Consider the following 12,530-nt stretch of genomic DNA (forward strand, 5'->3'; position numbering starts at 1 on the left):
TTTCTTTAGTTATAGTTTTAATTGTTTCTGTTGCAGTTGTTCTGGATTTTCCTCAGAAACACTTATTCTTAGCCTGACTACTCTTTCCCTTTCCCCTGTAGTTAACCTCATCTCTTATTATTTCCATCTTTTTGTTCTTTTCTTCTGCATTCTGGGAGGCCTTTTAAAGTTTGTACTCTATGTTACTGCTAAGATTTTACCACTTCCATCTGTCCCATATTGCCTCTAATGCTTAGTTTAATTTTGCTGTTGTACTCTTTGTTTCTCATGTTTCCCATTTCCTTTTTCATTTTATTCTATTGTCTTTTCATCCCAGCCAGTTATATATGACTTTCCACCCCTGTTTCATATAGTTTTCATGTGGAGGAATTCTCGTGGGTTTCATAGTAAGTTATTTTTAGATATAGTCTTTTGCTCTTCAGAATAACCTTCCATTACCCTTGTGGTACCTTGTTTTTTCAAAGGCATCGGGTTACTTTTTTCCCTGTTAATTCATCCTCATATAAAGAGATATCTCTAGAGCTAGTGTAGGCAAATGATAGGGGTGTATAAGTTGCTTTTGGCTCCACTCCCTGTCCATCTGGTGGAAATCCTCTCTCAGAGCTGTAGTTTCTCTTATGGTACCTGTTAGGCATGTAGCTAGTGCCAGTGTGCAAGGCTGACATGGGACCTTCTTTTACCTCCGCTGCTTAACAGCTGCTCACCCCAGCGTGCCCTCCTGCCAGGGTTCTTCGCCTCCCCGTCTTGAGCAGTCTTACAGGCTTTGGGGCACGTGCTTCCCGGGATGAGCCACCACCAGGGCTCCCCCAGCTGTCTGCTCCTCTGTTATTTAGGAGCTACAAGCTTTGAAGTGTGATTTGAAAGATGGAGGCTTTCTTAAAAAGCAGCTTCATAGAACAGACGGACAAATCCTAGTCTTCTCGCTGGTGCCAGCCTAGAGTCTGATCCAGTGGTTTAAAAATGTGAGACCCTTTCCTCTTTGTTTAGGTGAGCAGAATTCTTCTTCCTTCGAGATCTTGCACGAGGCGAAGCACAGGCAGTCCTGTGTTTCGTAGGCCGACTCTGGCTACCTTAGACTTACTGACCATTTCTCCCTAGATTCTGACAATAGGTTGTGTGTCAGTCTAGGTGATGTTTAGTATTTGTATTTTTTAAAATACATTTTTGTATTTATTTAGTATGAAGTTAGGAGAGGCTGTGTCAGGGGCTGCTAGCCATATGCCTCTTTAAAAAAATTATTTAAATGCTGTAAATAAAATAAATTAAAAAATCAATAAAAAATAAATTCTCTGTGTCTCTTTTCCAATAAAGCTTACATATTTGTAGTGTACTGACTGTATCTTTCAAATATATTACTGGTTTGTTTTGTGTCTTCTGAAGTTTTGTTCTCTTGCACAGTCATCGTGCTACATCTAAATATTCCAGGGGATAAATTATGCAATTTATGGCTTGGCAGATGTCTTCCAGGCTGCACTAAAGTTTTTGCTGCAATCTTCTGGGCACTTCAGATGATACTGATGATATATCTTGATTAATAGACAAATCACCTGCAATAGTCACCTACTAGTTAGGGAGAAGTTCCAGCAGTTATTTATATGACAAATTTAGTTCTCTCTGACGTTAACTACCAAAACTAAATCCTGCCTATATATTTCCTGCCTATGAGAACATGAAGGAAGCCCATGTCTTTGCTATCCCCGCTTTTAGCAGCTTCTGCTTGGTCCACTTCTGGTGAGTTTAGGTCTTGGTGCTGTATTCAGCATTTATGTTGGCTATATAAAAATTAGATAGATGTAGACGAAAATGTGGAGGAAGTATTACTCAGTGATAAAGCTGCAGGCTTTGGAGTCAGCCTGCCTGGGTTTGAATTCCTGCTGTGCCACTTACTACCAGGGAACCGTGGGTGAGTTGCTGAACATTCCAGTTGCCATTTTAAAACCTCACTCACTTCTTTTTTACTTTAATTTAATCTTGCACTGTGTTTATTTTCTTAAACAAATTGAAATGCTTTCTGGGACAAGGCAAGTTACAAATCAAAAGGGGAAACTAACTTTTGTGTATTTATATCTGGTCATCTTGTGAGTTTTTTTTTTTTTTTTTTTTAAGACTTTTAATAGTCTCTGATAGACAGTAGTCGTTGAAAGCATAGACTTTGGAGTAAGTAAGACAGATCTGGGTTTAAATCCTGCCCCTGCCACCTACTTATATCTATGACCTTGGACAAGTCACTTCAGCTCTCTGAGACAATTTTCTCATCTCTAACTTTCCTTATACAAGTATTGAGAGGATTAAGTAACTATCATAGTGTATCCTCTTGTGAATTTGATGTAGTCACCCCCCTATAAACGTTAGTTGCTGTAATTATCATTGAGTATCTTGAATTTTCTAAGTGATCTGTCTGTATATAATAATAACACTTTATAGGATTATTTCTGATATATGTTTTAATACACTGACTTGAACTTCCAGGAGGTTAATTGAAAATATTTATTTTACGTATTCTTATTTTATTCTGAATTTTAAAGGAGAAATCTTTAGATTTTACCCATAAGTAAGGGATTAGATGTTGGTTACGATTTTTTTTTTTTTGATGAGGAAGATTGGCCCTGAGCTAACACCTGTTGCCAGTCTTCTTCTTTTTGTTTGAGGAAGAGTGGCCCTGAGTTAACATCTGTGCCCATCTTCTTCTGTTTTGTATGTGGGAGGCCACCAGAGCACGGCTTGATGAGTGGTGTAGCTCTGCGCCCAGGATCTGAACCCGCAAACCCGGGCCACTGAAGTGGAGTGCATTGAACTTAAGCATTATGCCGTCCGGCTGGCCCAGGAATTTTTTTTTTATCAGATAAAAGTTAGATTAGTGTCTACATTTTTTAGTGTAATAAATTTGTTGTAGTTTGAATATGGTAATCAATTAGCTTTTTTCCTATGTTCTTTTCCTTGAAGGTTTGAAATATCTCATCTGCTAAATCATTTGGTCTTTTCTGAAGTTCTTTCTTTGGAAATGTATTTATTTTCTCATTAAATTATTGGCTTTTTCTAAAATAAAAAATCAGAATTGTCCATTTGAAGTTTTAAAATTTATTTCTGTGGACATGTAGTATATTCACTTATAATTTTTTAACTTTCCATATTTATTTTATCCCTTTTCTCTTTTTAAAGTTTTTCTCTCCTTTTATCCTGGATTAAATTTGCCAGAAAGTTGCCAATTTTATTGTATCTTATTTTTTCTCAAAAGAAACAGATTTTAAATTTTATTTTATTTTTCATTCTACTGCTTTTCTCTTTTCTGATTCTGTACTGTTTTTTTTTGTGTGTGTGTGAGGAAGGTCAGCCCTGAGCTAACATTCGTGCTAATCCTCCTCTTTTTGCTGAGGAAGACCGGCTCTGAGCTAACATCTATTGCCAATCCTCCTCCTTTTTTTTCCCCAAAACCCCAGTAGATAGTTGTATGTCATAGTTGCACATCCTTCTAGTTGCTGTATGTGGGACGTGGCCTCAGCATGGCCGGAGAAGCAGTGCGTTTGTGCACGCCCAGGATCCGAACCCAGGCCGCCAGTAGCGGAGCGCGCGCACTTAAATGCTAAGCCACGGGGCCGGCCCGGTACTTTTTTAATAACAACTTTATTGAGATATAATTTACATATGCCAAAAAATTCACCATTTTAAAGTGTATAGTTTAGTAATTTTAGCATGAATTGTGCAACCTTCTGATTCATTAATTTTTTTGTTTTTGCTTTACTATTTTCTTCTTTCTTTGAGGTTACACATTTTTGTTTCTTTTCTCACTTGTTAGGCTAATACTTTTATTCCTTTTAAAATAATAAAATAATTTTTGACTGTGCATTTACGCCCTTAATATAGCTTTGGCCACATCAAATAGATTTTGTTATGTACTTTAGTTAATTTTGATATAATTTTAAATTAGTCTGTATAGAAAAACTTAGTATAACAAAGTGTAGAAAAGCTAAGCATGGTACCAAGACTTAAACAAAATTTAAAAAATCAGACATAACCCACCATCCAAATATAAAATACTGTTTGTATCTTGGTTTATTTCCTTCTAGTCACTTTTTTTTTCCGAATATAACTTAAAATTCAGACCAGAAACATATATTTTACCAGATTGGATCATGTTATATTTAATTGTCTATATTCTTTTTTTTACTTAACATTATATTGTGAATATTTTCCATGTCTTCAAAAACATATTTTTGAAATGGCAACTTAGTATTATATACCATCACATGACTGTAATATTTATTTTACTGGTTTGTTAAGTGTTTCATTTTATAAATGTTACAAGATTTTCTTATAGTAGATCACTAAAAGTGGATGATGAGGCAATGGAAGGCTGCTGATACATATTACCAAATTTCCTTCCAGAATTATATACCTACTGGCGGTATATGAGTACCTTCCTCACTGCACTATCAGCATTAAATATTGGAATACATATCTGAATTTTTAAATTGGCTTCTAAATAATAATATCATAATAATATACAATGTGTCCTATTCACTTACATTGGTATACAGTTGGAAAATAATTTATTTTCAAGGATATATTTAGAAGTAACATTGCTCAATATAGGCATTACAAAGATTGTAGAGCATTAGATATTATCATGGGAGGGCACCTTTTTCAAATTTAAAGGGTGAAAATGTACCAGGAACTCTTGACAAAATGTCATGTTTTCAAATTGTAGGATAAATGTATGTGTATGTGTGTGTGTGTGTATTCATATATTCAGCCTTATATTGTTTAATTCAGTGTCCATTCAGACTCATCACCTGCTCTAAAATAGTGTCCCATCCTTTTCCAGTTCTTGCTTTTGTTTTGTAATAGAACCCATCACTTTTTGACTCAATTTTTTGTATGTGTGTATTTGCATATTGTCTGTCTACACTACACAGGTTTCTTGTGATGTCTTTGTCTGGTTTGGTATCAGGCTAATGATGGCCTCAAAGAATGAATTAAGAAGTGTTCTCTCCTCTTGCATTTTTTGGAAGAGTTGATGAAGGATTGGCAGGCATAAAAGAACCGAAACTTAAATGATTGATTCCATTTATATGAAGGCAAAAATGAGGCAAAACTAATCCATGGTGTTAGATGTCAGGATAGTTTCTTTAGGTAGTAGAGAGAGGGTGGCAATTAGGAGAGGCCATATAGTGGGTTTCTGGGGTACTTATAATGTCCTCTTTCTTGACCTAGTTGGTGATGACACAGTATATTCACTTTCTGAGAACTTTTTGAGCAGTATACTTATGATCACTGTTTATGTATGTTATACATCAATAAAAAGCAGTGCCATGCCAAGGGCAAGGCAGTTGTCATTTGCTCTGGGTACAGGCATAAAGGGGTGTACTCTCTGTAGTGAATTTAAAAACAATAACAAAACTGACTAAAAATTTTTAAGAAAAGAATATATCTTCTTTGCTCCATTGGATTTTAAGGATTTCATCTTTAATATGTGCTTGGACTTTAACTTATAAGAGTAGAAGGATTTTATTGTTTTTTTATGTGTCTCTGGAAACACAGTGGAAGGTAATTCATATTTAACAAATTTGGGGTACTTTATGTTGCCTATGTTGTATTCTGGAGTATCGTTATGCTGTCAGTTAGAGTTCATTTAATAACCTTTGGTGAGGGCTGGCCTCGTGGCTTAGCAGTTAAGTGCTCTCGCTCCACTACTGGCAGCCCGGGTTTGGATCCGGGCGTGCACGGACGCACCACTTCTCCGGCCATGCTGAGGCCGAGTCCCACATACAGCAACTAGAAGGATGTGCAACTATGACATACAACTATCTACTGGGGCTTTGGGGAAAAAAAACGAGGAGGACTGGCAATAGATGTTAGCTCAGAGCCAGTCTTCCTCAGCAAAAAGAGGAGGATTAGCATGGATGTTAGCTCACGGCTGATCTTCCTCACAAAAAAGAAAAAAATTAAAAAAAAAAACCTTTGGTGAGTTATATTGGACAAGATGGCTGGGTATAATTTGAGTTGGGAAATAAAATGCAGAGTTAATTTTCAGCCTAGGTTACAGATTGGTCTTGGAGTTAATTTAATTAATGAATTGTTCTGACTTGTTTCTGGGGGCAACCGCCAAATGGCCCACAAGTGATTCCAGGGGATAAATAAAGGAACAGAGGTTGGTAGTGGCGACAGCTTCATGCTCTGGGAGTTGAACAGTCCTATGGACTGCGGGTCTTCTCCCCTGGCTCATCATATGCTGAATGGTTATGGCCAATGTGTTAAGTGGATACAAGTTAAAAAATGTAACGTCCCTTCCCCTGGCCTTGTGTTTGTAGACAGGGGACCTTCGTGAGACTAATAATCTGACCTCCTTCTTCATCCAGTGTGGGAGACCAATCTGATTGAGAGTGGGAGAAGAAATGACTGTGTGTGGTTTAGACCCCTGTGAGCGTTCTTTCTTTCTGAGCAGGCTGTCTTCAGTTTGCACTGATCTTTACTTGCAGAGGCATTTCTAATCCCTGATGGGGAGGAGGCCAGTTCAATCCAGGGATGAAGGGACTAGGTGAATAAATTTAATTTAAAGGTAAAGTTATTGGGAGGTTCACTTGGCTGTTGATTCAAGCTACAATCTCCAATTCAGCTCCCCTAATTCGTTGTAGTTAGTGCTGTGGAGTCGATTCCGACTCCTAGCGACCCTGTGTACAGCACAGTGGAACCCTGCCTGGTCTTTTTGCACCAACCTCTCACCTTCCAGCACTGTATGAGACAATGCTCTGCTGCTCTTCACAGGATTTTCATGGCCAATTTTTTCGGAAGTAGGTAGCCAAGTCCTTCTTCCTATCTGTCTGTCTTAGTCTGGAAGCTTTGCTGAAACCTGTCTACTATGGGTGACCCTGCTCGTATTTGAAATACTGGTGGCATAGATTTCAGTATCACAGCAACAGGCAGCCGTCACAGAGTGACAACCAACAGGTGGGTTGTGTAGTTCCTTGACCGGAAATGCTGGAAACAAACCCAGGCCACAGCAGTGGGAGTGCTGAATCGTAACTACTAGACCACCAGGGCTGGCCTTCACTAATTTGCACAGTTGATATTCTGATCTCCATCTTTCTGATTCTAGTGTCTTCTTTTTTCATTTGGTTTTTGAACTCAGAAGGGATGATAAAGAAGTGCATTTACCTCTAAAACTCCAATAGTTTGTTTAGGTCCGTTTATATAATGAACACTGTATAGTTTCATAGTGGTTTCTTTTTTTTTTTTTTTAACCTAATCTGAGAGTCAGCCTTTTACTTGGAGAGTATAAACCATTTACAATCGCAACTGATGTGTTTGGCTGTTATTCCTTCAGTTTGATTTATGCTTGAGGATGCCAGTGAATGTATTTAAGCCCTCATTTTGGTCAAACAGGTCTAGCTGGTAGCAAGTCTGTTCTGCTAATTAATTAATTCTGTGTGTGGCCTTACACTGCCTAGGCTTTAAAGCCATTGACATCAATAATATTTTACAGATGCTGTTCCAGAATTGAGAGAAGAGAAGTCACAGCCACCACCAAAACCACGTTCTGGAGCTGTGGAAGAAACCTTTAGAATTGTTAAGGACTCTCTCAGTGATGACGTTGTCAAAGCCACTCAAGCAATCTATCAGTTTGAACTCTCGGGTAAGGATTACGTCTAGTAATCTGGGCCTTTTTTGAAACAAAGTAGGATATTTCCCTTGGAGAAAAATCAACCTCCAGTAGTAATCACCTTGATAGTTGGCTGTTTCCAGAATCCTTACCCTAGAATGTAGACATTCAAGAATAGCAAATAACTACTGATTTTTATTTTATTTTTTTTTTGCTGAGGAAGATTCGCCCTGAGCTAACATCTGTGCCAGTCTTCCTCTATTTGGTATGTGGGTTGCCGCCACAGCATGCCCGCCACTGAGTAGTGTAGGTCCGCGCCTGAGAACCGAACCTGGGCCGCCAAAGTGGAGTGTACCAAACTTAACCACTAGGCCATGGGGCCGGCCCCTGATTTGTATTTTTAATGTAAGATCAGTGCAAGTGGGCATGTGTAAAATAAAATTTCATTACAGATATTTCCAGTGTTAACTCCTTGGCATATGTAATTGAGAGAAAATCCTATTTAGAAGGGCATATGGTTCTTGACAGGTAGTGTAATATAGTAATTTATCATCAACCATGGGCACCTTGTCATTTTTATCTTTGAGATTATTCATCAGTCTGAATGTGTTCAGCTTTTTAAAACCTTTCAATATTTTTCTTCTCAATATAGTATTAACACGTTAATGATAGTTTTTAAAACTAGCTACCTCAGTCCCATTGTATGTAAACTTTGACATTATCAGTTCTTTTATCCTTTGTCTCCTCTGTTTTATCTTAATCCATCTGCACCTTCCTGTTTTTATTTCATTTTCTATCCTTAGAACCCACGGTCCATTGCTTCAGTCACTCTCTTGCCTGTATCCTAAACTTCCTGGACCTTTTGTGCTTATGTCACCACCTGTCAAAACCCTAGTCCCGGATGAATCAAACTATCTGGCTGTCCCACAGTCGCATCCAGGCTGCTAAGTCCTGCTGGACAAATGAAAAAAAAACCACACCACCCGATGAATGTGTGCCAGTGGAAATCCGTTATTGTCCTTCTTCAACTGGGTTGTGAGCAGCACCTCAGAATCCTGTATTTCTGTGGTCAGCTTACTGCCTCATTTCCTACAGTGACTATTTTAAACCTTTGCAGTGTTCCTCAAGTCTCCCACCTCTCCCTTCACCACTTGCCTGCCAGTTTCAGCAGATTATCCCGCCTCCTCTTTCACAGAGATAATAGAATCCTACAGACAAATTGTTTCAGCTTCCTGCCATCTGATATCAAATCAACCATTATAAGCATCATCCTCTCCTCCCAGTTGAGTGGCGCTAACTGTAGATCTGTGCATCTCAATTCTTTAATGTCCATACTGACCACCTGGGATCATGCTAAAATGCGGACTCTGATTCAGCAAGTCTGAGGTGGGTTCTGAAATCTGCATTTCTGACAGGTGGTGACAGTACTACAGTCCATGGATTGCACTTTGAGTAGCAGAGTTCTAGATCCCATTTCCTCTGGCCCCCTCAGGGACTTTGTACTATTAATTATGCCCTTTCTTCCACCTGTTCGTTCTGCAGCGTCGTTCCCAACAGTTTTTTAACCTTCTCAAAGTCTATTCTATCTTTAAAACAAAACACAACAACAACAACCCCCTACCCGCACCTCCATCTTTCTTCTCCCTGTTAGAGTCAAACTTATTTTCATCTACAGTTCTCACAGTCCTCAGTGACTTCTATATCACCAGTGGGCGTTTGTCATTCTTATCTTGTCACCACTGTACAGCATTTGATGCTGTTGACCACTCTTTCCTTCTGGAAATGCTCCCTTTCCTTGGCTTCCTTGACAGTGGCTCTCCTTGCTTCCTTCTCTGTCAGTGATCATGCCTTGTCAGTCTCCTGTGCTGGGTGCTTCTCCTCTGTCCTTCCCTAAACATTGATGTCTTCAGGTCACTGTTTTAGCACTCTTTACATTCTACAGACTTCTCTAGGAAACCCCAACCACTCACATGGCTTCAATGACTATACGAACCGGTTACTAATGTATCTATATTTCTAGCCTAGACAGACTTCATTTGACATTTTCTCTTGGCTGTCGCAAAGATGCCTCAATCTGAAAATGTCCCAAACAACTCACTGTTCCCAATACCTGCCTTTGACACTACCTATTAAATCTTTAGTAGTCCTCTCTCAGTAAAAAACACACCGGTATTTACCCAGTTTCCCAAGCCAGAAACTAGCAAATCTTGCTTATGCACCTTCTCTACCTTTTCCTCATCATATTCAATCGGTTATCTCATTTTGTGGTTCTGCTTTGAAATTCTCTCTCAAATATGCGTACTTTTCTCCATTCTCACTGCTACAATCCTGATCCAGGCACACACCCTCAAGCTCTTGAACTACCCCAACACCATCGTAACTAGTCTTCTGCATCTTTTTTATCCCTCTCCAGTATATTCTCTACACTGCTGTTGGGGTGATCTATTTAAAATACAAACCTTATGTCATTCTCCTTCACAGCACATTCCTTAGGATGAAGTCAGTGAATCCTTTACGTGGCTCTCTATGCTCTGCATCTGGACTGCTTCACGAGCTCATCTGATGCCGCTATCCACTCTCTTTCTACCTTCCAGTCCTACTGTACTCTTTTTAGTTTCTCATCTAGCTAATTCTTACTTAACTTTTTTTTTAATAATTTTATTTATTTATTTTTTCCCCCAACGCCCCAGTAGATAGTTGTATGTCATAGCTGCACATCCTTCTAGTTGCTGTGTGTGGGACGCGGCTTCAGCATGGCCAGAGAAGCGGTGCGTTGGTGCACGCCCAGGATCCGAACCAGGGCCGCCAGCAGCGGAGTGCACGTGCTTAACTGCTAAGCCACAGGGCTGGCCCTCTTACTTAACTTTTAAATTTCAGCTTCAGCTGGGCTTGCCTGACTCCACATTACCTTCCACTTCCTCTTTTGTAAGAACCATGTTGTTGCAGAGTCTTCAGAGCCTAGCTTAGTGCCTGGTACATAATACACATCTTCCTTGACTTATGATGAGGTTACGTCCTGGTAACTCATTATAAGTTGAAAATAACATAAGTTGAAAATGCATTTAATACACTTAACCTGAACCAAACATCATAGCTTAGCCTAGCCTACCTTAAACATGTTCAGAACACATATGTTAGCCTAGAGTTGGGCAGAATCATCTAACACAAAGCCTATTTTATAATGAAGTGTTGAATAGCTCATGTAATTTATTGACTACTGTACTGAAAGTGAAAAACAGAATGGTTGTATGGGTACAGAATGGTTGTAAGTGTATCGATTGTTTACCTTCATGATCACGTGGCTGACTGGGAGCTGCGGCTCACTGCCGCTGCCCAGCATCACGGGAGAGTATTGTACCGTATATCGTTAGCCCCAAAAAGGATCAAAATTCAAAGTACAGTTTCTATTGAATGCGTATCACTTTTTCCATAGTAAAGTTGAAAAATCGTAAGCTGAACCATCGTAAGTTGGGGACCGTCTGTAAGTGCTGAATTTGATATAGGCCTGAGGATTCTAAGATTATTCTAATTACAGCAGTTATTAAGTTTAAGAACAAGGCTTCTTTGGCATTTATTTCTATGTCTTATTTTTTGTGTAGGTGAAGATGGTGGGACGTGGTTTCTTGATCTTAAAAGCAAGGGTGGGAATGTTGGATATGGAGAGCCCTCTGATCAGGCAGACGTGGTGATGAGTATGTCTACTGATGATTTTGTAAAAATGTTTTCAGGTGAGTTTTCAATTTTATTAATTTACTGATTGTTTAAGGAAAATTTAGTTCTAACATTTATTCCTTTCCAAATAATCAAGACTCCAAAGTGTTTGTAGCAGTAGAATCTTAGCGCTATTGATATGAAGAGCAGGGCCGGCCTGTGGCATAGCGGTTAAGTGCACACGCTCTGCTGATATTGAAGAGCGCAGAGTCTTGGGGAGGCGATTCTTATTATTACCTCTACTGCCCCTTCTACTTCAACCAACAAATGAGGAGTAGATTTCAGAATTTCCTTTTTGCATGACTGAGAAACTAATAAGATCATTTTGGGAACAGAGAGATAATTCAGGGGGACTCCTAGGTGGGCTTCGTTTCTACTAGTTGGACTAAGATATCATTTCCAATAACACTTGGGTCACTGGAGGTGCTGAACTCAGCCACAGGTCATTAATTGAGAATAAGGTCATGCTTCAGTTTTGCCACTACTGTAATAGGAAATAGATCTCCCATGGCCCAGTGACCTTGTTTTCTGTGGAATCTCTAACCAAGAGAACGTTTTGCATAATTTTCTATTCTGCCCATGTACCTCTAACTATGCCAGAAAAATTTTAAGGGTAATTTTTAAATTTTCTATTCTTAAAACACTACTGCAAATGGTAAGTTAATTAACACATATATTTATTAGAAGCAGCACTTTAAACTAAAGCATTATAACATTCTAAAGATTCTTTCATTTAATGAGTTATCAATGTTATTCATTCTTTGTTCTGTTTTAATCTTCATAAATTGAAGGTCACAGTGTGTTCTGTGCCCTGTAGGTCTTGCTTTCCAATACTAATCCAGGATGTTAATGGCCTATATACTATCTGAGCCAATCTATGTATGATGTTACTAATGATCAAAGTCTCTTCAACTTTTCCTTTTTTTAAAATTTTTTTTTCATTTGTTTATTTATTTTTCCCCCAAAGCCCCAGTAGATAGTTGTAGGTCATAGCTGCACATCCTTCTAGTTGCTGTATGTGGGACATGGTCTCAGCATGGCTGGAGTGCGTCGGTGCGCACCCGGGATCCGAACCGGGGCCGCCAGTAGCAGAGCGCGCACACTTAACTGCTAAGCCACAGGGCCGGCCCAACTTTTCCTTTTTTTAATAGTCATGCTAACTATTCATGGTACAAAAATTAGAAAATACACTGAATAAAAAATAAAATTATTCTTTATTGCA

The 12,530-nt window shown here is 38.9% G+C and overlaps 2 protein-coding genes across 2 annotated transcripts in view; both read left to right on the top strand.

The window, feature by feature from the left end:
- The window catches only part of KIAA1958 (KIAA1958 ortholog), a 309,540-nt gene that overhangs the window by 123,987 nt on the left and 173,023 nt on the right, over positions 1 to 12,530 (top strand). The gene's annotated exons all lie outside the window — the stretch shown is intronic.
- Positions 1 to 12,530, top strand: part of HSDL2 (hydroxysteroid dehydrogenase like 2) — a 64,249-nt gene that overhangs the window by 42,254 nt on the left and 9,465 nt on the right. Inside the window, exons 9-10 of the mRNA XM_058523796.1 lie at positions 7,481 to 7,630; positions 11,197 to 11,325. Of these exons, the coding sequence (XP_058379779.1) occupies positions 7,481 to 7,630; positions 11,197 to 11,325 (279 nt within the window). The remainder of the gene's footprint in view (positions 1 to 7,480; positions 7,631 to 11,196; positions 11,326 to 12,530) is intronic.

This window comes from Diceros bicornis, chromosome 28 (genome assembly GCF_020826845.1).
Source record: "Diceros bicornis minor isolate mBicDic1 chromosome 28, mDicBic1.mat.cur, whole genome shotgun sequence".
Taxonomy (NCBI): domain Eukaryota; kingdom Metazoa; phylum Chordata; class Mammalia; order Perissodactyla; family Rhinocerotidae; genus Diceros; species Diceros bicornis.